The 23512-nt window shown below is 39.6% G+C and overlaps 1 protein-coding gene and 1 long non-coding RNA gene across 4 annotated transcripts; both read left to right on the top strand.

Moving 5' to 3' along the window:
• Positions 1–253: 253 nt before the first annotated feature.
• LOC114433879 (uncharacterized) lies at positions 254–718 on the top strand. The gene is made up of 3 exons (XR_003670412.1): positions 254–349; positions 479–596; positions 683–718. It is a non-coding gene; the product is annotated as an uncharacterized LOC114433879 (long non-coding RNA).
• Positions 719–4432: 3714 nt separating this feature from the next.
• mrvi1 (murine retrovirus integration site 1 homolog) lies at positions 4433–22903 on the top strand. Of its 3 annotated transcripts, none has more exons than XM_028402607.1 (22): positions 4433–4545; positions 6790–6818; positions 11649–11867; positions 13401–13507; positions 13602–13663; positions 14174–14347; positions 14474–14551; positions 14677–14711; positions 14841–14897; positions 15051–15497; positions 15585–15663; positions 16163–16283; positions 16387–16417; positions 18774–18914; positions 19100–19231; positions 19634–19787; positions 19917–19966; positions 20357–20491; positions 20858–20922; positions 21553–21663; positions 21780–21908; positions 22291–22903. In XM_028402607.1, the coding sequence occupies exons 1-22, from the start codon at positions 4440–4442 to the stop codon at positions 22451–22453; spliced, it is 2625 nt and encodes an 874-aa protein (XP_028258408.1). In that variant the 5' UTR covers positions 4433–4439; the 3' UTR covers positions 22454–22903. The 3 variants fall into 3 exon arrangements, with proteins under 3 accessions (XP_028258408.1, XP_028258407.1, XP_028258409.1); XM_028402606.1 differs by having other exon boundaries at positions 22273–22903; XM_028402608.1 differs by lacking the exons at positions 4433–4545; positions 6790–6818 and adding an exon at positions 8215–8361 and having other exon boundaries at positions 22273–22903.
• Positions 22904–23512: the final 609 nt, after the last annotated feature.

The raw sequence follows: 23512 nt of genomic DNA, 5'->3' as shown, positions 1-23512 counted from the left end.
TTCCTAGAAACCCCTTCATTAGATAAAAAGTAAGTCACTAAACCCAATTTCCTTTTAGGGATGGATTTATCATTTTCTCAAAGCAGAGCAGCTTCATCAGAAAACCACTCGTGTTCCTGGTTAGTTGTTCCTTTAATCACTGCTTTGTTTTGCTGTCTTACTCCACTGCTAACTGTTGGTTTGACCACAGTGACGGAAAGGACCTGTCAGGCGCAGTGGCTGAGCTGAAGCATGCTCACCGCAAGTTGAGCGAGCAGAACAGCAGTCTGCTGAGGACAGTGGCTCAGTGTGAAGATGTGAACCTGCAGCTCACTCTGGAGATCACCGAGCTACGAGCTAAGCTAGTTAGGTGAAAAAAAACTTCTTCCTTCCATATTTATTTCCAGTTATTGTAACCTAAACTATATTCTTGGTATCCTACTGAACTTCATATGTCTAAGTGATAGTCTTTAATAACATTTAATGATGGTCTTCTTAGTGCACAGCGGTCAGCAGTCAGAGCAAGATCTCTGACTGAAGAACTGGAGGAGACACGTCGGGCATTTAAAGAAGCTCAGGAAAGAGCCAGTTGCACCCAGAGCACCTGCACCAAGCTGGTAGATCAAAACGCAGCTGTATCTTAGTGACGCTTCTTTTCTACATTTGATCTATTTTTATTTACATGTAAATCTGTGGTCTTCAGAACAATGAGGTTGAATGCCTGAAGGCTCATAACAGGAGGCTTGAAGATAAGGTAGGTCCGATGATGATGTCAAAGCTTTTTCTTTTCGTCAGCTTGCACTGAACTTCTGTCCATGTCATGAACTGTTGCTCGTGTCTACACAGAATGAAAAACTCACATTTGAAAGGACATGCTCCGAGGACAGCCTCAACAAACTGAGGAAAATCAACTCTGAGCTGAGGGTAGGAAAAAAATCAAAGAAACACTGTGTTTTTTTCGTCTCTGTTATGAGTTTGTATGGTAACTTTTTGTGTCTGTGTTTGTAGGCTGAACTCGAGGACGCCTTGGTGATGTTGACGCTGAGGGACAGAGAAATGACAAAGGTCAGTTTATCAGTTTATCAAAAGATAAGCTGTCATTACTGTTCTGTGTTTTAACTTGACTTACAAATGTTTCTGTGTAGAAAGACATAATTATGGACAAGATGAAGAACTCTCACATGGAAAATCACAAAATGATTGAGGTATGTTCGTTCAGTCACAGGAAAATAAGCAGGACTCTGGGGGTTATTTGTGATGCTGACCTAAATGTAATGTCGTTGTCATTAAATCTGGTGCAGCTAGACTCCTCACTAAAACCAAGAAGAGAGCACATTATTTCTGTTTTAGCTTCGCTGCACTGGCCCCCACTTTGTTTTAGAATTGATTGTAATGCTAACTTTTAAAGCACATGTGGGCTGGCCCCTGGATACATTTCTAAACTCCTCATGTCCTATGAGCCAGAGTCTCTATCTGCTGTTAATTCCCTTTTAAAGACATATTTTATAAGCATGCTTTTAATGGCTGTTAGATTTGAACTGTGCCAGATTATTATTGACGGATTACTCTGTGTTCAATCTTGTTTTATCATTTTTATTCTGAAACACTTTTGTTCTTTTAATTCTTTTATTATGTTCTATTTTTCTGTGTATTATCTGTGATGTAAAGCAAGATGTTAAAACATTAACACATTCATGCTGTTTTGGTTTTGCAGGGTCTGCAGTCAGAGCTGATGAGGTTACAGGAACATTCACATCAGGTTCTTCTGAGGTACAGTGTGTTTAATAAATGGAACAGAGTGTTGTTGGACTTCTTGTCATGCTCAGAGGAACATCGAAGAGGAGCAGAGACATTGTAATTTTCAAGTCACAAAAGAAATCTCTAAAAATAAGAATCAAATTCAAAGCAGTGCAGCTGGTGAGTGTGTGAGTTCACGAGAGAAAATAGAAACATCTCATCAACTGTGTGTGAGTAGCCGGATGGTGTAAATCACAGATAAATTCTGTAGTGGACTTTTTCACTCCAACATGCTCTATTTGGGTGTATTTGGTATTATGAGCCTTAGATGAGGCTCATAATACCATTATAATATGCATTATGCCATAAAAAGCTTTGTTGCCCTAACACACTTGATGATGGGACTGTTAAACAAATTGTTGTGCAAAAGCTGGGTATCTGGATCTGTCAGCTGTCTTAGTTTTGTAGGAAGAAGCACTGCAAGCTAAGGAGAAGACTAATTTTATAATTTATAGAATGTTGTAACATTATGCATGGATGTGACGAATAACTTAGTGTTATGTGCTACATTCCTTTGCTGATAGGTATGACAGACACTGTATCAGTCCACAGAGTATCTACAGTTCTCCAAACCATCACTCTCTGCAGAGTGAGATGCAGGATATGCAGCAGGTACATACTGCAGTCTGTGGACTATTCCTTTGGTCTGTACTGATGATATGTCATATTTAAGTGTGCTCAGAATGAACTGCCTTCTTTTTCTGCAGCAGCAGCATCACAGAGCTCTGGACGACATAAGTCTCCCATCCCTCCACACATACACGGATGATATTCAGAGCATCATTCACAGAATCAAGAGTGCAGAAATAGCTCATCTTCTACACAATAAATACCCTGACCGGGTGAGGATAGAGTGCATATTCAACAGCGGGGGATAATCATGGCATGCACTGACATATAGATGTATGAATCTTGTTTGTTTTCTCTCACCCAGGACTCTGCTCCTGTGGAAATACAGGAGAGACCCTTTCCTCAACGCCAGCAGCAACAGGCAAGCATCAAGCAGCAGCTTGTCAATGTGTATGTGAGTTTTTTTACCTCCCTTTCTCCTGTTATGGTAACAGACTGGATTTGGTTGATGTTAGTCTCTGTTCTGAGAAGCTAAGCTAATAAAAAGGGTGTCTGGTTTTGACAGAGTATTTATGGGCATCTCCATTACGCAACCCACATAAGTTACTATCTCCTGTGTGTAAGCCTCTATCGGGGATAAGTGCAGTTTTAGTACCCCTTGGTAACTACAGACATAACAGTGTATAAAGGAGATGTTTATAAAGATGCGGTGGTGGTTTCAGGCTGCAGGAGCTTGAGCTGCACAAGTGCATGTGGGAGGAGAAAGGAGAGAAGGTAGAGGAGCGGCGAAGACCTAGGGAGAAGGAGCAAAAACCCAGCCAGACTGGAAGTCAGACTGGGAGCCAGCCTCAGGCTAAGGAAACCAAGCAGGTAGCTGTGGTAAGCTGGTGGAAAGCCCTCACCGTAGACAAAGCTAAGACCCGGACAAAAGAAAACAAGTCCGTCCAGGAACTGTGTGAGACACAAGCAAAGCTCCAGCAAGCAGAGTTGACGATCACTGATATGAGGGAGCAGGTCTGCCACCTGCAAGCCTCACTAAGATCTGCCCAGGAGTGTGCCGAGCAAGCGCAAACCAACAGAGTTCTTCTTCATGACAAAGGGAGCAACACTGAGACAGCAGAAGTGGACAGCGCTGTGGAGAAGGTGGTGAAGGATCAGCGGGATGCATCAGTGGTCACAGATCCTGTGGAGATCACAGGGGGATCAGCCTCGGAGCAGAAACACACCAAGCATCAGGTGACTGCAAAAGGCCTTCTGGCAACCCTCAGAAGGATGGAGGCCATGGTCAACAATGCCCTGGAGACTGCAGAGCTGGTGAGAGAGAGCGAGCAGAGGGTGAGCCAGGTGAGAGTGAGGATGGAGAGCATCACCCAAAACGTCAAGGAGGCTCTGGGCCGGGCAGCCAGCACTGATAAACAGCTGAACGTTCTGGAGGCTCGGATCACAGAAAAAGCTCCAAATCAGGTTTGTCTCTGTTAAAATGATGCTTACATAAATCCCCATGTTTTAAATTTAGGCATATTACAGGTGTCCAGAATCAGTGAACTGGGGAACCATTACATGCTCAGTTTATAGTGCAAACTTTGGCTACCAGGCATAAATTTGGTCATTCAAAAAAAATGCAGCAACAACAGTTTGTTAACAAAAACTTTGGACAAGGTGCAGAATTATTATATAATTGCATATATAGTTCTGCAAAATATTTTCATCATTTTTTTATGAAATTCTTTAACACTGTACAGTAAATACAGTATGTGTTTCAGCTTGTTAAGTTTCAAAGCTATCTATCTACTCTATCCACTCCAGATTAATACATGTCTATGTGTGCTTGTGCTGTATTGTAATCCAGGGTTAAGGAAAAAATTGAACCATCAACATTGTTATTTTAACACCTTTCTCACTCTATTTGGCAATATCCTCCGCAAGCTAAGTTTTAAACAGAGACAGAGATCATCACTGATAACTTGAACAACCAGTCACAGTAATAAAATCAGACATAATCTTGTAGTAAATCTGTTCTCTCTGTCTGTACTGTCCTAAAGTCTCCAGAACTCAGTCTGCCGGCAGAGCCTGGAACAGACGCCACTGGCTTTATGGGCCAGTCCGATGTGGAGCCTCATGAGACAGACAGAACAGAGCGTCCTCCTCCATCTTCGGGAATCCCAGAAGTCAGTGAGCCTCCACAGCTACCCATGAATGGTATGGTGACTGCATTAGAAAATACATGCAAGAAAATAGAGCTTCACTGTTATTGTGTCTATGGGGATACTCTGTGAGAAACCACTTCCTTTTCTAATTGCAATCCCTGATGATGTCTGAAAATAGACTGCAGATATTTACATTGCAGACAACAGCTGGTACAGAGAGGAGGAAGAGAGAATGAGCTCTTAGGGAGTGTACGTTATCTATTAAAGGAAGGGGAGATCAGAATGATTTTTTTAACTAAACAAACTGAGGGTTAATTATTTTTATGTTTCTGTGAACTACATTAAAAACATATGTGGCAAAGGAATAATGCAGACATTTAGCTGATAATAAGGAAATAATAAAAGCAGAACAACTGGCACATGAATAAAATAACTTTACATATCGATGTCCCTGGGGTAGAAAACTATAGCAGATATCAGGCTTTCATGCTAAGCTAAGCTTCACATTCACATGCACTGTGGCTTATAATGGCTAACTTCCTTTAAAACATCTCTGAGATCAAATGGGGCTGTTCATAAGTGAACACACATTTATATATTTATAACTATAAAACGATGAATGGGCTTTGATAGTTTTGTCAAAAAAGGTCATGGCAAATATTTCCACATTCTCCATCCTGCAGAACCAGAGCTGATGGCTCTGAGGGCCAAGTCTTACATTTAAGTGTTTATTTGTGATGCAGAGGAGAGTTTGGAGCTTGTTGAAGTTGCTGAGAACCAGTGGGTGGCCTCAGAGGGGGAAATTATATTTTAAATGAAGAGGCAGTAGTCGTCTCCATGTCCAGCTGTTTGTTTACTTTACAGCCCTCTGTCTAAAGTTTACATTGTGTACTGTTGTGTTGGTGTTGGCTTACTTTTTGCTTAGCAAATGAAGCTGCAAGCTCACATCCAAAAAGCTGCAGCAGTACCCAGTAAGGCTTTTATGTTGGACGTGCTTATAAAGTCAGGCAGTGTATAAAATATGTTCATGGGGATGGTGTGACACAGGGCTGTAATGTCTTAATGGTAACCTAGTGTTGGAGGTGAAATGTGTCAAGGTGTCAGCCATGTTGGTCTTTGTACATATTTACAAGAGGAGGAATGTGACCCGCTGGTCAGTTTAGCACTTTAGTATTTCAACTTTACGCATCTTCAAACAATACTACCCATGAATATCTAAATAAACAAAGCCATCCAGCCAGGATAGTGTGTGTTAGTCTGGACCACTGTGATGAAAGAGGGGTCCAGGCGCTGTCATTTTTCAGGGAGCCCTACAGCTACTATGAGTAAAGAAATATGACATAATGAACACAAACAGCATTACTAACAATAATAAACAGTGAGACAGTAAATGCCTGTCAGTGCTGCAGTGCTTCAGTCATGTTCTCACAGTGGAGTACACTGCCTCTATAAAAGTCTTTCACTCTTTATTCCTTGTCCTAATAAAACTTTGATCCAAGGTTTTTAATCAGCACTACTGTTGTAGCATCACAAAGGACTGAAACATGCTTTTAGGTTTTATGTTTGAAGTTGTGAGAAGCATAAAAATCTATTGAAGACAGAAGGTAAATCATTTGGAAAAGCAGTGGATCTCTAATGCTCTGTGTGTGTGTGGTGGTTGTAAACACTGAGCTCTTTGATGGTGAATTTTTAGACAAAGGTGGAAATAACTGTAGCAATTAATTTGTGGGCAGCTTGAACATTTCCAGGAAATGAAAGGTTGTGAAGAGTACACTGTTTTCCCACCTTTTCTTTGCAAGATTTACAACAATGATTTAATCATTCATGTCTGATTTGTATTTTCTGGTTATACATTGCCTCTTGTATGAATCATTCTTGTTCATTGATAGGTCGATATCAGCAACTTATTTAGCCCACTTGCTTGTCGCGACAATATTGCAGAGCTTTGTCTGAGAGGCTTTAAAGCAGATGACAAGGGCTTTCAACCAGCGGATCAAGCGCCTCATGTGCTCAAGATGGTTGCCAGGTTATTGTTGCCCCTAGTTATAGAGGTGGGGAAGGTGGGACGCTTCCTGAAACAAGAGTTGCAATAGTTTCGGCAATCAAATGAACAACACTGCCAGCATCAGCCTCACAGGACAGAAAACTCAATTTGTCTGTCCTTTGTTTATTTTCTTTTTCTATGACTCTCCCTCTCTGCTTTTTTAACTGTCTCTGTCATTTGCATTGCACATTGCTTTCCTGTTAAATGCAAATCAACTGTGTTCACTGACTGACTGTGCTCTGGCTCTAACAGGTGGTGCAGGACGAGGCAGCTGCAGCACGGTAAGACTTCCTTCTGCTCTGTTACTGTAAAATCTAACATTTTTTCTCTGTGTAGAGGTAGTACTGCATGCAGTTATGAGTTTAAAGTGGATTTTTCTATTAGAAATTTTTATTAGCCCGTGCTATACTGATAATATAAAGTCTGTTTCACTTCATGGTTTGAACAGAAATGGTTCTGAGTACAATGTTTCTCTGTCATCTGCCATCATAGCTACTTTACTCAAGTCCAACATTCTAGTATACAAAGCATTTTATATTATGTGATTTATACGCCATCAACAAAACTTTTTCTTTTCATGTCTTCAGCAAAGTCAGATAAATCTCTCTGTATGTGCTTCCTAAGCTTTTTGCTTGTCATTTTTTACTGTGGTAAATGACAGTAAATGATAATCAGATTCAGTGAGTACAGCAATAGGCAGTCCTTTATCAACACACTAGATAATAACCATGACATAAACTGTACAAACATGCAACATGTCTTCTTGCTTTTCTTTCTATCATACAGTACCCTCAGACTTATGTGACCCTTTGGAGGGGACCTACTCCTCAGTTTGAAAGAACAAAAAAAACACTGATTGTACAAAAAAGCGTACAATATCAGTGTATTAACAGTCTAATTATTCAATTTAGGGTAATATATACTAGTAGTTATACATTGTTGTAAGGGTACATTTACTGTAGTAAAGAATAATTACCTATTTCACTGCTCACTTCAAATAAAATGAATTGCATAAATTTGTATGTTCAAAGCGAATCTTCACACAAGCTGAAATTAAATAAGGCACGTCTGACTTTTTACACAAATGGCTCCTTTCATTAGCACACTAATAGTAATGAAAATCATCAGCTCACATTAATTCAAATTGTGATGCTGTAATTTGCTGTGAATGTCACCTGTGTTCTTCCAAACAATATGACTGCTGTGCTCTCTTCCCACAAAACTCAGCATGATTGTAGCACTTAAATCATAAACTTCTCGCCAGCAAAAAGCAGCAGAAATGAAACCAGTTTGGACAATCCAGTTCATCGAGCAATAATTAACCTCAAGAGCTCGGAAGTGGATGCGTGGATTCCTTCTAGCCAGCAGAGTAAACACAGATCAGACGGATGCCATCTATCCAACTATCAGTCTCTCACAAACATGCCCTCACATACAACGGCACACAAAACAGCCTCCCACAGAGAAACAAAACAAACCCTGCAGTAAAAACACAACATACTTTTCTAACTTTCTTCAGGTTTTAAATGAGGAGCAGCAGCCTGAGAGTTCACACACATACTCTCACACACACACACAAAGAAACACACTCCACAGCAGCCCTTCTCCTTAAATGGTCAAAGCTCCCAGGAGTGAAAGAGAGGCTGCTGCTGAAAAAAGACAGGGAACAGAGGGGACGGGAGAAGGAAGGAGAAGCCCTGAGGATAGAGGAGTTTTCTGAGAGAAAGGCTGAGAGTGACAGTTTGACTGTGGGAAGTCGGCCTGAGTTGGAGAGATCAGCGTGAGTGTGTGTGTTTCTCTACAGCACCAGAGCGGTGGACCCAGGTAACATGCATGCTCTCTGCAGACAAGTTCAAAATGAGCTTGGTTTAGATGTCAGTCCTCTCTGTTAGTGGCTCTGCAGCTGTGTTCAACATGTGCATGGGGGTTTGTGGACAGTTGTCGGTCTAACTTGTAACTGCTGGGTGAGTTTATGTGATCTTGTGTTTGCCTGGTAGTTAAAGTCATCTGTCAATCTCCTTGATCATGCATTTTTGAAACTCCCTCACCTGACTGCACATCTCTCTGTCGCTGTCTTTCTTCCTCTGCCCAGTTATGTGACATTGTACCTTCTGCGGTAACCACTTCCTCTGCTGGCCCTGTACTCTGTGCTTCACAACCAAATTTTAAACAAATTTGGCACGAGGGAGTGGGCTTATGTAACAGAGGAGAGAAGGAGGGTGCCGGTCCCTTCGTCTTCCTCTGAGGAAAGAGGCAGCAAGGCCAGCGGCAGTGAGAAGTTAATTCTCACTCTGATGGACAAATAAGTTCTTCCATGTTGTTGAAGAACAAACACAATAGAGCTATCTGTGCTCGGGCGCGTATGTTCTGTCCTGTTCCCTCAACAGGAAATAATCTGAGTGATTCAATTACTCTGCAATATTTATCTCATGGTCTCATGGTCTCATGCTGGGGAAACACTGAGCACAGCTGAGCCTCCTGCAGTGCAGGTCGGCATCTTTGTTTGGACTAAATTATTTACAGGTATAGGTCTCTCTGCGTCTGTCAACATGCTGTTAAAATAGATGTGTTTGAACTGCCTTTGCAAGTTTATTTGTATGATTATAGTCATATTAATTTAAACTTAAACAGTGAGCATGATAACAACAGTGAGTAGTGAAATGATCCTTATTGTCCCTTTTATCTAAATATACTTCTCCATATTTGATTTATGTTCAGGAAAGTAGTGATTGCAGCTGTGTATAGCTTAAAAAAATGATTACATAAAATTACATTTCATGAGTTTAGTCAGCAACAAAAATGCAAGTGATTGTTATAACAGCTGCCCTGAACTTCAGTGACAATTATCTTGAAATATTCAGTGAGTCACTCTCATATTTATATATGCAGCAAAACTTAATAGTTGTTTTTTTTTCTCAATTGATTATCTGGAGACTTATGAGATTCTGTAAACTGAGAAAGAGAATGTGTCATTATTCCTGCAGTCAGGAAATATCCCTGCAGCTCACTGGGAGACAGTTAAACAACCCATTTCCTCCCCAGCGACTCACTGCCTTTCTGTCCCTATATGTTCCCAAGAACATGTCATGTTTGTGGTGACACTGAACAGCGCTGCATATTTTAGCTTTGAAAACCTAGAGGATTGGTTCAGCATTACAGTGCATGCCACACAATTGTAATCCATCAAACATCCTTACACTTTAATCATCAGCCTGTGACTGCAACTATAAACACTGTCAGTAAAGAGCAGCCACACCTGCTGCTGTCATACGTACTGTATGTAAATCTGTTTCTGGTGAAATCAAACAAATGTGAAATACATTAGCATCCAGAATGCTAACCCCCTGACCTTAAGACCAAGCTGTGCTGTTTCAAAAGGGTTAAAAACTGCTCTGCTTTTAGATTTGCATACATTTGTTAATAAAAGGAGAAGAGCTGTGTTCAAACAATGGTTCAAACAAGTTGCACACATAATATTTAACTAAATGAGCTCATGCTTGACTTAAGTTTAGTGAGCTTGATCGAATATGGAAGGTTAAATGACTTAGACCTGAATTGACAAAAAAGCATAAGAAGACGTTTTTAATTTGAGTGATTTGAATGTGTGAACATTTCTGTGTGGCCTTTGCATGTTGTCCCTTTGTGCCTGTCTGTTCATGGCCATAGACATGAGCATTGTGATTGTGTTAGTCCTATCATTGACTGGCAACCTCTGCCCTATCTTTCATTCAACTCGGGGATGAGGGATGTTGAAATTTTAGGGAAGAATCAATTATTAAGATGCTAGCCTTCCACCTACACAATAGATGTGTTGTGTTTTTATGCGGTCATCCTAGTTGAGAAAAATTATAATGCTGCAAATAGGAGTACCTCTGACAGTATGCTCCGCATTACACTTTAAACAGGTATTTTTAAATTTTACAACAATGATTTCAACTTTCAGTAATCGCCCACACAGCATGTGTTCATAGCCAAAGTTCACAATGTATCTACAAGTCTTCTTCTGTTTTTATTTCACACTGTCCTTCAGCAGCCTATCATCGCCTCAGTCAGCCTGAATGCAGCCGAGTTTTGTAACAACCCAGCACATCCGGCTCTTTGTTTGTGGACAAAACATTAAGCACATGGTGAAGGTCTCAGTGTGGGAAGAAAAACGCTGTTGTTAGAAGTTTTGAATTTATAGGCTAAGTTACAATCTGCATTTTATGTGTATTTACTTATTTATTTGCATTTTTGATCATGCATTCATGCGTTCTTCTTCTGTGTGTCAGATAAAAATGTTGAGTGAGAAATATGTGCACCCTTAAGGCCTGTTTTGGTCCTCATTACACAATTGCAGACATTAATATCATTTGTATTTGTTTTACTTTTTTGGTTTTTTTTTTGTGGTGCGTAACATGTGCTCAAATCTGACAAAAATGCAAAGAACGCTCCCCTGTTCCACATGATTGATCCATTATTAGTAAATGAGATACATAGCTACATAGCACAATCTAATATTCTGCAGTCTCAGGCTTTTTGGTTGACTTAGTTGTCATCCAACACACTAACTCACACACAGTTCTTGTGTTGCTGTATGATCCATCAGAGGTGAATTCACCCACATACAATATGCATATGTTTGTGCTATTACTCTCAATGCATACGTGGTACTTCACTTTAAGGCAGGAAAAGTATTTGTTAAAATTGCCGGGGCACCACAGTTGGACACAATTACAAATTTGATTCCAGTCACTGTACTTAAAACTGGCTCAACATTTTATTGTATGTTCAACTATTAAAAAAATATATTTTTACTCCATTCAAAAGAGCTAAACTTCAGCCATAGAACCATTTAGTAACAGTATCCAGGAAGAGGTTTTATTTCTGAACTCTCTTCTGGGAAATTTTGCTAATACCGCTGTTGCTTGTCAATGGAGACAGAAGCTATTTTGGGATTTGTTTATGGTGTGATGTGTGGTATCTTTTTTTAGCTGTGGTTCAGAAGAAAGCCATTTCTTCTAAATTGTACCAGCTGTAATAACCAGGGTTAGGGTAGAGCTATCCTCACCATTTATAATCTCTCTAATGCAAATGCATGCTTGCATTCATATGTGTTCATGGTCTTGCAGGTAGAGGAAGTGAAGGCATGCCTACTGCAGGAATCCTCTACTAATCAAAGTGACTATATTGCCAAGGAGTCCTGTGACGCCTCACGTGCTGCTGATAGACCTTTTGTTTTCCCTCACACCCGTTCCCGTCCCTCACTCCCACCTGCCATGCCCACGCTCCCTGAGGAAGAGGAGGACTCTCCTGAGGAGCTAGACAGTTCCTCCAGCTCTCCCAGTACAGTGAGTGCATATGTCCAGCATCTTTAACTCAACCAAACACTCAACCAAACACTCTCAATACTGCATTTTTAAACAGAGGCTTTACTGTGCAAAGACAAATATAGATTGGAGATTAGAAATTTGATTTGGTACATATTTTATTGTTATTTTTATATAATATTTTACTTCCCACAAAATGTTTACAAATGAATCTCACTGCTGATTTGTGGATGTTTTATGGGTCTTTGAGGGCCACTTTGCTTGACTTTTACAATAAATCAGGCAGAGCTGAGCCACCACTGAGGTCTTTGAAAAGATGTGAGGAATTTTGAGCAGAGCTCTCTGAAAGCAGCTCGGGGTGAGGACTACTCTCTGATTTACCACACAGCCCTTTTATTTTTTCACATATCTGCAAATATCTTTTTGTTATTGGGATAAAATAGTTTTTTTTAGGGTAAATGAAAAATGTACCTAACCTGAAAAAAGTTTCAAAGGTTTTGTTTTTGTCTTTTTTTTTCCATATATGGGGTTTATTATTATTATTTTTAACACATATGCAGTCACCCTTAGTACAATGATGAAAATACTTTTTAGTGAAACAAGTCACACTTAATTACGATATATGGTATATGGTCAGTATTAAACTTCTACAAAGTAACAGTCACAGTTTAATATCATGTAAGATACTTATTATATCTCAGAGCTTTAAAAACATGTTTGCACTTGTCACACTCCTAGACTGCTTTCAGTGTAACTCTGGAGAAGAATATCTCAAAACCTCAGCACAGATAGCAAGTGACAGTTCAGTCTCTTCATTAATGAACAGCTTCTAATATGACCGATAAAGGTTTTCATATCACAATCAGAAGTGATTTCACTGAACAGCCCAGAGACATTGAGTTAAACACATTGGCTGCCTGAAGCTTGCAGAACATTGTCTTCCGCTGCAGTCACTCATAAACATGCAGGCTAGATAAGATATCTCTGCAGAATGTAATGAAGCTGTGTAATCCAATCTTCAGGGCATATGCCAATGCTATAAAAGTATCCAACTTTATCACAGCACGGTTTATCTGGCTTTTCTGCAGCAGGTCTGCTGCATTACCATCTGAAGGATTCCTTTCATTAGGAATCTAAAGATACACATTTCTAATGGATCAGTGTTGGATGTCAGTCTGTGTTTGTTTGCATAGTTACTTCTGATGGCTGGACAAGAATTTCATGCTGTAAAACTGAAATTAAATGACCTTTCATTTCAAGCATTTCATCATAATTTATCATAACAATATCAAATATCTTTAAATGTAAGTGTAAAATATTTCAAAAAGCAGATGCACACTTCTCCTGCACTTTTGTGACATCAAAACACACACACACACACATACACAAAAAACTGCATACATGTTTTAATATATAAAAAACATTATATTAATATTTAGAACAATATATAAGCAGTAGTTTATCCTATCTTGAGTCCTTCAAGATTCAGTTAAACACCTATCTTGATTCTTTACTGTAATCTTATTTTTACTTTTCTTGTGTTTTTATGCTCAGTCTACTCCAGGTGAGAGCCGGGCTGTCATCATGACTGCCCCCACTATCGTCTACCCTCAGCAGGCCATTATTGTCCAACAAGATGGACGCTCTCTGGAGCAGGCCAGGTAATCTTCCACCATCTCAAAAACACAAAATAGTTTTCTTGTCTATAGCTGTAAACAGAAACTGTGTCCGAATCATTACTGCTTCCTCTCCCAGGCCACATAGTCCCAGAGCTCGCCTGGCCAGAAAGTCCTCAGGAGGACCCATCACCACAGTTGGTGGGTAACCACTGGACTCACACACACACACACAGATATCTAAATAAACACAGCAGGAACACTGTTTTGATGTTATCACTGGCAACATTGAAGAGAACTGTTTTATGTGAACATTTGTGTCTCCATTAAAACTAAAATGCCTACTTCTCAAATCCCTTCTTTATCTGCACCATCTTAGGTTTGATGTTGGTTTTCTAAGTAATAAATAAAACCAAAGTGAAACTACTATTAGTTACTAGAGGCTTCACAGCATTTAGACTAAGTTTTCTCCTGAGAGATGAATCTGTCCATGTGTCCTCCCACATGCCTGAAATACTTCTGCTGCTTTTGATGTTTAGCTTGTTACCATTTTTAAGTAGACGAGGAAACGAAAATCATCCCTAACTTGGCTAGCCCTCATCACCTGATTTACTGGCTCACACCTATCACTGAAATTCTTTGCCTTCAGAATATAAACTGTAACTGTAACTATAAACATTCTTGGGTGTCACTTGGGCTGGTCTCTCTCAGACAGCACAGGCAATGTGATTGACTTGGTGAAAGACCAGTTGCCGGAGCTGCAGCTGTCTGAGGAGGATCGACAGAAGAACCTGGAGCTGCTCGAACAGGCCAAAAAGGTCAGCGACCGCTTCCTAACACGCCGTGGCAGGCGGTCCACCAGCAGCCTCACCGACTCACCCACAGGTAAACAGACACATGCTACTCTCAACATTCTTATCAAGCAATAGTGAAGAGTCAGGATGTTGTGAAGAGGTTATATTGATTTTAATAGTATGTGTAGTTATATTACAGTGTTCTTTTTTTCTGCAGGTCTTTCTCCACCTCCAACACCATCCTCCTCACCTTGTTCATCACGAAGCAGCTCCCTGACTGCAGCTCCTCAGACTGGTGTGTACTTTTATTCATTCAAACTACCACTAAAAACCATATTTATATAATTTATTAAATATTATTGACAGTTGGGGCTGTAAGAAATTATGCTTTTTATTGTTTTCTGCTTTTTTCTACTGCAGAGGCAACTTATCCCAGTTCTCTGTCCGTTGGTCAGGTAAAGAATTTGTTATTCCTTTATTGTATTTTTTCTTTTACAAATTAGTAAAATTTCAATTAAATCGCTTATTCATCAAAATAATGTTTACACAAGAACACACAACAAACTTGGTGTTATCTCTTGCAGCATCTGGAGTTCCCTTTAATGAGGGAGCAGCATGATGCATCAAAGCAGGATCAGGAGGTCAGGCTAATAATACGTCTTTCTTGTTAGCACAGAAAAACCTAATGTTTTCAAATGCACACCTGAGCGAGTGGAGTAAAGAGTGGAGTCCTGAACATTCTACACTGTCACCTGAAGCCTGACTTTAAATCATAAAAATTTTTCTAACCTCAGGGCCGGCTGTTGGTGGACTGGAAGCCCATTGAAAAAAGAAAAGTGTCCTCTGGTACTCTAACGCCCCGTTTTGCTGTTCAGAAGGAGAACTGTGACCTCACGGTACCTAAGAGTCCTCCAGCAGGCAATAAAGCAGATGAGACTTCAGGTCGAAACTTGAACCAGGCTCCGGCGACAGGAGTGGCCAAGCCTGTCCCCAGACCTCCTACTCAACAGGCCCCCTGTACGGCAGAGATCAAGACGATTGGGGCTTTTCCCCCACTAATGAGAGCTGTGTCCTGGGATGCTGTAGGTAGCATTAATTCTAGAAATGGAGCCCCAAGTTACCCTCCTACAGCTGAGGACATGTTCTCAGACAAGCCCAGGGATGCTGTTTTCAAGTCTCCAGGGTACAAAGACCTGCCCTTGCAGGCAGGGGGTGTACAGAAACTGTCTAAACTCAGAGAGGTACAGCTTTGGTTCAGCAGGTTACTGTCATCATTCCCCCTGTTTATTGTGTTATTAGTAAAACATGTTGTTCTTGTGTTTGTGCAGGAGCACAAGCTGATGCGTAACCAAAGCATTGGAGGATCCAAGTTACCAGACTTAAGTGAAACTTCTGAACAGGAAAAAGGTAACAGTCCTTCTTTGGCCTTTTGTCATGCAAGACAGAAAGTACTCTCAAAAGAACACTCTGCAGTGTCACCAAGGGTGTGTACTTCCTGAATCTCAGGGAAAATATGTTCCAGTCAGAAACTGATGATGATCTGTTTTGTTTTTGTTCCTATGTGCCACCCATTTACTGGCAACCTCATAATGCAGAAAGAAATGCTGTTTTCATTTTCCGTCAGCAGATGGCATGAGCGTTGAAGCATGAAAGCCAAAGATCACCAGAGGACATTATTCTGTAAAGTCTTGACACTTGTCAGCCCATAAACCTGATAAGACACGACTGAAAAGTCTTAACTCTTGACCGGATAAAATGAAGCAACATGAATCTGTATATGCTTTTTACCGTGCTGAAGTTATCAACATCAGTAGAGCCTTATACTAATTTTTGACCGCCTGCACAAAATCAACTCAAAGTAGAAAAAGACCAGATCATTCTGATTTATGTAATAATGTGTTTGCAGGTGCCCTATCTTCTCCTAGTGTGGTCAGCAGTGAGGAGACAAAGGAGAAATCTGACGCCATGCCCAACATTTCAGACGTGATGCTGAGAAAACTCAAACTTCACCGGGGTCTGCCAGGCTGGTGTGTAACATTTGAACATTTTATCAGTGCAGAAACAACCTTCCTTACAAACTTAAATTGCTGTGTGCACTTTACCAATGGGTATTATTTGCTTTAATTTTAGTGCACCGCCACTCACTGAAAAAGAAGTTGAGGTAAGTATCAAATCTATATTTAAAACATTTAGACACACTCCAAAAAGGATTCCTATTTAGTATTCATCCATGCACGCATGCTTGTCATTTATTGCATCATTAAAGCTGTTATTTTATGTCCTATTATTTTAATCATAACAGTTTACAAGAAAGCAGTAACTAAATGTCCTTTAAGTGTTATTTATGGTCATTATATATAGACACTTTTGTAGAAGACTTACTGAACTTTCTCCCTTCAACATGATCCACACTTATTAACCCTCATGTGTTGTTCGGGACATTTTTGTCCTCTGAGAGAAATTTTTCTGTTTATTTTGGCCATAACTTTGTCAATATGTGGACAAATTGCATCATTTTTCCTCAATAAGCTTAATTTTACATAAATTTTGTTAATATGATTTTAAAATTTTTCATAGGTCAACGGTACACTGTGGGCAAATTTTACCCCCTAATGTGTTGTTCGGGGACAAAAATGTCCCCTAACTTTAACGGTTTTAAAAATATATTAGATAAATATTTTTTTGAAATTTTTTTGCATAGACCTTTTAATTAATCCATCTTTTCCAATCCAATCCATCTTTATTTATAGAGCACCTTTTAGAAAACAACAGGGTCAGCCAAAGTGCTGTACACAGCAACAATTAACTTCAGTTCTAATCAACAGTAGTGAAAAAATCATTTTCCCCCAGGATTTTAACCCTTTAATCACCAATTTTATAAGGGGTGGTGCTGAAAATTGAAAAAAAAAAACACAAAATGGCTCATTTTTAATAGAAAAGGTGAATGTGGACTGGATTCTTTTGAACCTTTATTACAGTCTTGGTCATGTCAAACATCAGTAAAAAAATTGACTTTATTGCATTATTAGTTTTAACCGTTAAAGTTAGGGGACGTTTTTGTCCCCGAACAACACATTAGGGAGAAAAAAAGAAAATCCAGTGCTGTGCAAAAACTAATAATGCAATCAAGTCAATTTTTTTACTGATGTTTGACATGACCAAGACTGTAATAAAGGTTCAAAAGAATCCAGTCCACATTCACCTTTTCTATTAAAAATGAGCCATTTTGTGTGTTTTTTTTTCAATCTTCAGCACCACCCCTTATAAAATTGGTGATTAAAGGGTTAAAATCCTGGGGGAAAATGATTTTTTCACTACTGTTGATTAGAACTGAAGTTAATGAAAAGGTCTATGCAAAAAAAATTCAAAAATATATTTATCTAATATATTTTTAAAACCGTTAAAGTTAGAGGACGTTTTTGTCCCCGAACAACACATTAGGGAGAAAAAAAAGAAAATCCAGTGCTGTGCAAAAACTAATAATGCAATCAAGTCAATTTTTTTACTGATGTTTGACATGACCAAGACTGTAATAAAGGTTAAAAAGAATCCAGTCCACATTCACCTTTTCTATTAAAAATGAGCCATTTTGTGTTTTTTTTTTCAATTTTCAGCACCACCCCTTATAAAATTGGTGATTAAAGGGTTAAAATCCTGGGGGAAAATTATTTTTTCACTACTGTTGATTAGAACTGAAGTTAATTAAAAGGTCTATGCAAAAAAATTTCAAAAAAATATTTATCTAATATATTTTTAAAACCGTTAAAGTTAGGGGACGTTTTTGTCCCCGAACAACACATTAGGGTAGTGTTTGCGAACAATGCATGAGGGTTAACTGTATATGACTCATAATAATACAAGTCATTAAATTGACTGCGATAATTTGTTTTGAACGGTGAATTGTGTTTAAACTCTGGAAGCAGATGGATTGTTCCACTTGCAGCTGAACCTTTTGTCATGTGCAGCCACATGAGGCTCCTTGTTTATAACAACCTGCTCTGTTACCAAAGTAGTTAATTACCTGGTCGTTAGAAAATGGCCGCCTGGGTTTGACAGTGTTCAGTCAACAGGAAAGTGTTTTTCTGTTCCTGATCAGACCGAAGAGACTCTGAGCGATTTCCTGCGGAGAAAATGCAAACATTTGTGATGCTGTCCGGCTCAGGCTGTGGCCCCTCTCGCTGCTCCCTCTGGGATGTGTCTGAATCAGGACAGTCAGAGGTCATATATTTCCTCTCAGCTGTGGCCCATGTATGTTGGAAAACTGTGCAGACAGGCTTTGATCAACGCAGCAAAACATTAGGAGGTCAAATGTCAGGCTCACAGCTTGTTCCCCATGCTTGATTCTCCCTCACATGTGAACCCATAAATTGCAAATATGTACAAACAGCACTGACTTATGATAAATTGTCCTGTTCTGTGGAGAGTTTGTGCTTCACCATCATCATCAACTCATCCACATTTTAATGTGTTGTTCAATGTGCCAACCTAAGTGTTTAATTACAACTTCCTTTCAACAGAATGCATTTGTTCAGCTGTCACTTGCTTTTCGTAATGACAACTACACTCTGGAGACACGACTCAAACAAGCAGAGAGGGAGAGGAACCTGACTGAGACAGACACTGAGAAGGAACTAGATGACTTCAAGGTAGCGCTGAAGGTCAGTCCTCAAAAACAGCAGTCACTGTTATATTAACTGACAAGAAAGGAAGAATTCCCTCCGGCTCTGTTGTGCTCGTTCATCTGTTTAATGTTTCCTGGAAGTGTCCCTGTAAGTGTCCAAACACAGGTGCAAAAGAGACATTAATATGCCCTGTTTTGCTGATGTTGTTGTGTTTCTTCCAGATGACTGCACCGCAGTGGCAGAACTTGGAGCAGCGCGAAGCCTATCAGCGGATTATAGAGACAGTAGCAGTGCTGCACCGGCTGGCCACGCGGCTGTCTAGTAGAGCAGAGATAGTTGGAGCAGTCAGACAGGTGCAAACACAAACACATATATTTAACAGTGTTTAAAGATGCTGTCTGCTTCAGGATGTTTGGCTTTTATAATAAAGGTTTTAATCTGATCTGATGTTGTGGCTGAGTCCCTGCTAAAAATGAGAAAAATAACTGATTATTTTTGCAGTGCAAACATCCCTGTTAATAAAATCTAATTATAACTGCACAAAAATAACATGTTTTTATGTTGGTTCTTGGAAGCCTTCTGTAAGACGTTTTTTTAACATAAATTTCGGTTGTGTCTTTTTGATTTTTTAACAATTATCTATACTATTCTACAATTTGAGGTTTAAAATAATTTAATATTTTTCCAGTATGTCTCTGTGGTCACACATCACACACACTGTATCTGCACTAAGTCAGGTTTTTATTGTCTAACAGGAGAAACGCATGAACAAGGCCACTGAGGTGATGATGCAATATGTGGAAAATCTAAAGAGGACGTATGAGAAGGACCATGCAGAGCTGATGGAGTTTAAGAAGCTGGCCAATCAGAACTCAAATCGTTGCTATTCAGGATCTGTAGACACTGGAGGTAAGACTCTGTGCTAAATTACATTTGTTTCAGCACAAAAAGAAATACCAAAATTATTATTGTTAACATTAAATATGTAGGTGACAGTTTCTTGCATCCATAATGTTGTATTGTGTGGTCTTTATAAAGATGACGGAGTTCCACGGCCATCAAGATCAATGTCCCTCACCCTCGGAAAAGTAAGCAAATGGACTATTTTTTCTTTTTTCTTTGTTTCATATTAATTCATTTGCCTCTTGAAGTTACAGCCATGTTGGCCTTTTGCACAACTAAAAAGAAAACTGCACCCATCAGATGCTTATAAGCTCAGATTTGTGCTTATAAGCCTCTCTTTTGGGCTGTACAGCAGAGATTCTTTCCAGCTAACATGTTCACAATGAAGAGCTGTTTCACCCAAAACCACAAACGTGAACCTCATGATGACTCCATAGGAAAAGTCAGGACAGGGGGGGGTCACGCTCACTGCAAGCATAGCTAAAACTCTCCTGTTTTAATGTGTTCTGTTTTAAAACTGTGTGGCATCCTTGTGCTTCTGTAGTTATAGATAACACTGCTGTGGTTATCTGCAGGCTTTGCCCAGGCGCAGGGTGAGCGTAGCGGTGGTGCCTAAGTTTAACCTCCTCAACATCCCAGGTCAGAGCCCAGCCACCGCTGGCCCGAGCCCCAACGTAGGACCCACAGCTGGTGCTGCTCTTCCTGTCCTGGTAGGTCTTCCTGTGCTTATTGTGAAATGATGGGAAATGAGGTATTTAATAAAATGACACCCACACACTCCCAGACTGACTGCTGAATGAAAGTTCATCAGTGGGTCGAGAACTTACTCAGCTCTTTTTTTTTTTTTTTAAATATTACTTGTATATAGGTTCTGAATACTTTTCTCCTGGTGTTGCTGCAATTCACTGGTTATAATGTAATTTAAGATCACATGAGCTTCTGGTTTGTAGTTTGTATTTGATAGATATACATGTTATCCTTTGCTTTAGCTTCCTTTGCTATTTTACACACAAAAATTAAAGATCACCGTTTTATTGTCTAAAGACTTTAACATTCTTGAATACTTTCTCCTTTAGTGTGAAGCAAATGATGTGAAGAGCAACACCACCCCTACAGAGGCACAACAACCAGCTGCAGAATGGTAGGATTTATGTACTAATTGTTGCACTAATGGTGTTTTGCTTTGGACTATATGCAAGTTACATACCATTGCTGGATTTTCAAGGTCATCCCACGTTCCTCGAAACAATGGACCAAGAAAAAACCATGAACTCTTAATCATTTTTATCAAAAGCACTTTGTGCTGCAGAGGGAACCTGGTCTTGTTTGTGTGACCTTCAGGATGTGTATTAAAGTGCAGACAAAAAGCCCCATGAGGTAAAAATAACCCTGAAAGCATTAAAAAAACCCAGAACCCTGCTGTAATTGAGGGATGTGCTGCCCTGGGTCATAATCTAAACATTTGTGAAGGAGTCTGACAAAGTCCAGGCACACAGCTCCAATCATATTGTGGTTATAAAGTGAGTCTCGCTAGGGCTCTTAAGTGTCTGAGCTGGATGTTCTGAGGAGAGCAGCAGTAACAAAAGTGCAGTTCCATTTTTTTCTGTTTTTGCTCACCGTGCCTTTCAGTATAATGAGCACCCCCAGCTCTGTCTGTTAGAATGCAAGGCCACAATGTTGTGATGGAACCGTGCACAGTTTTATAATGTCTGCTGAGATAGCGATGGTTTTGTCCAAGGCTGATTGTTCTTTCCTATCTGAAACAATACAGTGGAAAGAGCGTGTCGGAGCAGGAAAGTGAGCCGGCCAAGCCTTCAATAAACCTAGAGGAGATCAGAGCCGAGATCAAGGCAAAGATCGAGGAGGAGGCGTACAATAAAGGGTGAGCCCTTCTCCCCCTGCTCGTTAATGTACACAGACACTGTTGTTGCTTTTGTTAATCATAAATCACCTTATTTTATGTGTTTATAATTTTCTGTTGAATGTGAACAAATGCAGCTACCAAGAGGGACTGAAGCAAAGTCAAGCACTGCAGGAAGAGAAACATGAAGAGGAAGAGGCTGCAGAGACACTGCTGGAATCCAAAAATAAGGACGAAGAGAGCGGAAACAGGCTAAAGAGCAGCAGGTAAACTAAACCAGCTGCTTTTGTCTTGAGAGTGACACAATTAATTATTAACTAGTAATAGTAATAATAATTAGTGTACTTTGTGTGAAATTTGTCTTTTATGTCAGTTTATAAATTCTTTCAATCTCACATTTGAGTCCTGCAGGTAAACAAATTCATATCTAATCTATTTTTACAAATAAATTGCATTCTAATGAGTGCAGAGGTCACTGTGGCCTTAACTATAACTCAATAATTTATGCACTAATAACAACATGAATAACATAACAATAACACAACAAAGCAATCAATATATTTTGCACTATATTTTGCGAAATTGTTCACAACATAGAATATTTAATAAATATACTGTGTACTGTACAAGATCATTTCTTCTTCACAGAAGGATGGAGGAGGTCCTGGTTCTCCTTGGTCGGTTTTGTCCCAAGATCCCTGTGAGTCGTCGACTTCTTTGGATCGTCCTGATCCTGTTCGTGGCAATGTGTGTGGTTATCAGTATATTTACATTCTTCAGTGACTACTACAGCCGACGTGAAGACACGTAAAGAGAGGAGGACTGAATGTGTAAGACACAATGGAGATCTTTGGACTGAGTGTAAACAGCACAACCAAAGAACCCCACAACAGAACAACAGACGTCTTTGTCAGTTTACCATCATTACACACACGGACTCACTTGAATCCAATGACCCTGACACTTACAGGGTCACAGACATTTTGGGAGGCTTTGTGGGTAATGTTGCCGGTTTTTCAGTTGAAGTTTGAGAATAACGATTATTTTCTGTTTAGGGACCAATTACATAGTGTGATGAAATATATATTTAATTAAATTAGATGTATATGTAATGATGGTTCTGGTGTTTTGGATGATAAACATGGCACATCCATCCATGTCACAGTAGAAAAAGTGTATATTTTATAATCTCTCAGGTCCTGTAGGTAATAAAGACACTGAGAGATCTTAAATTCATATTTAAAAAGTGTTTTTATGTTTATTTGTTTGTTTTATTTCTATAAAGGGTATTTAAAGACTGAAATATAAGCACATTCCAAGGTAGTGCAATATTTTGCAGTTGATAGTTCTCGTTTGTGTCTTTGGATTGTGACTTTAGAGCACTGGCAGATTTTTCTTCTTGTATGAGAGCACGGTTTTAGAAGGTGTGAGTCTTATCGTCATCTTCTTTGCACATGTGTGTTTGTTCTTTATAGAGTTTATGCTCTGCCACTTCACCTTTAAATAAAAGGTGCCTGAAAATATTCAGGGTCTGCAAGTCCATCCATCCATCCATCCATCTTCTAACCACTTATCCAGGGCCGGGTCGCGGGGGAAGCAGTCTAAGCAGGGACAACCAGACTTCTCTCTCGCTGGACACTTCCTCCAGCTCCTCCGGGGAGTCATTTTGTCAAATATTATGTTGATGTAATTGATAAGAGTTAGGTAACAACAAGATATATTGCATAGAGTCATTCCTGTTTCCCAGCTCCCTGTAGCATATAATGCACACCTGATAAACATTTCTCCCTGCTTTGTATTTGTCTAATATGACATAGATTATTGTTGGTTAAATTACACCTCATTATGTTTGGCCTGGAACACAGATGTA

The sequence above is a fragment of the Parambassis ranga genome, chromosome 3 (assembly GCF_900634625.1).
Source record: "Parambassis ranga chromosome 3, fParRan2.1, whole genome shotgun sequence".
Lineage (NCBI taxonomy): Eukaryota > Metazoa > Chordata > Actinopteri > Ambassidae > Parambassis > Parambassis ranga.
This window is presented reverse-complemented; position numbering and strand designations above follow the sequence as displayed.

Excerpts from the sequence above, each read along its gene's own strand:
- mrvi1 (XM_028402606.1), top strand. The coding sequence starts at position 4,440 with ATGGGCCAGTCCGATGTGGAGCCTCATGAGACAGACAGAACAGAGCGT. Across the intron at positions 15,498-15,584 it reads AACTGTCTAAACTCAGAGAG|GAGCACAAGCTGATGCGTAA; the intron begins GTACAGCTTTGG and ends GTGTTTGTGCAG. Across the intron at positions 19,967-20,356 it reads TGTCCCTCACCCTCGGAAAA|GCTTTGCCCAGGCGCAGGGT; the intron begins GTAAGCAAATGG and ends GGTTATCTGCAG.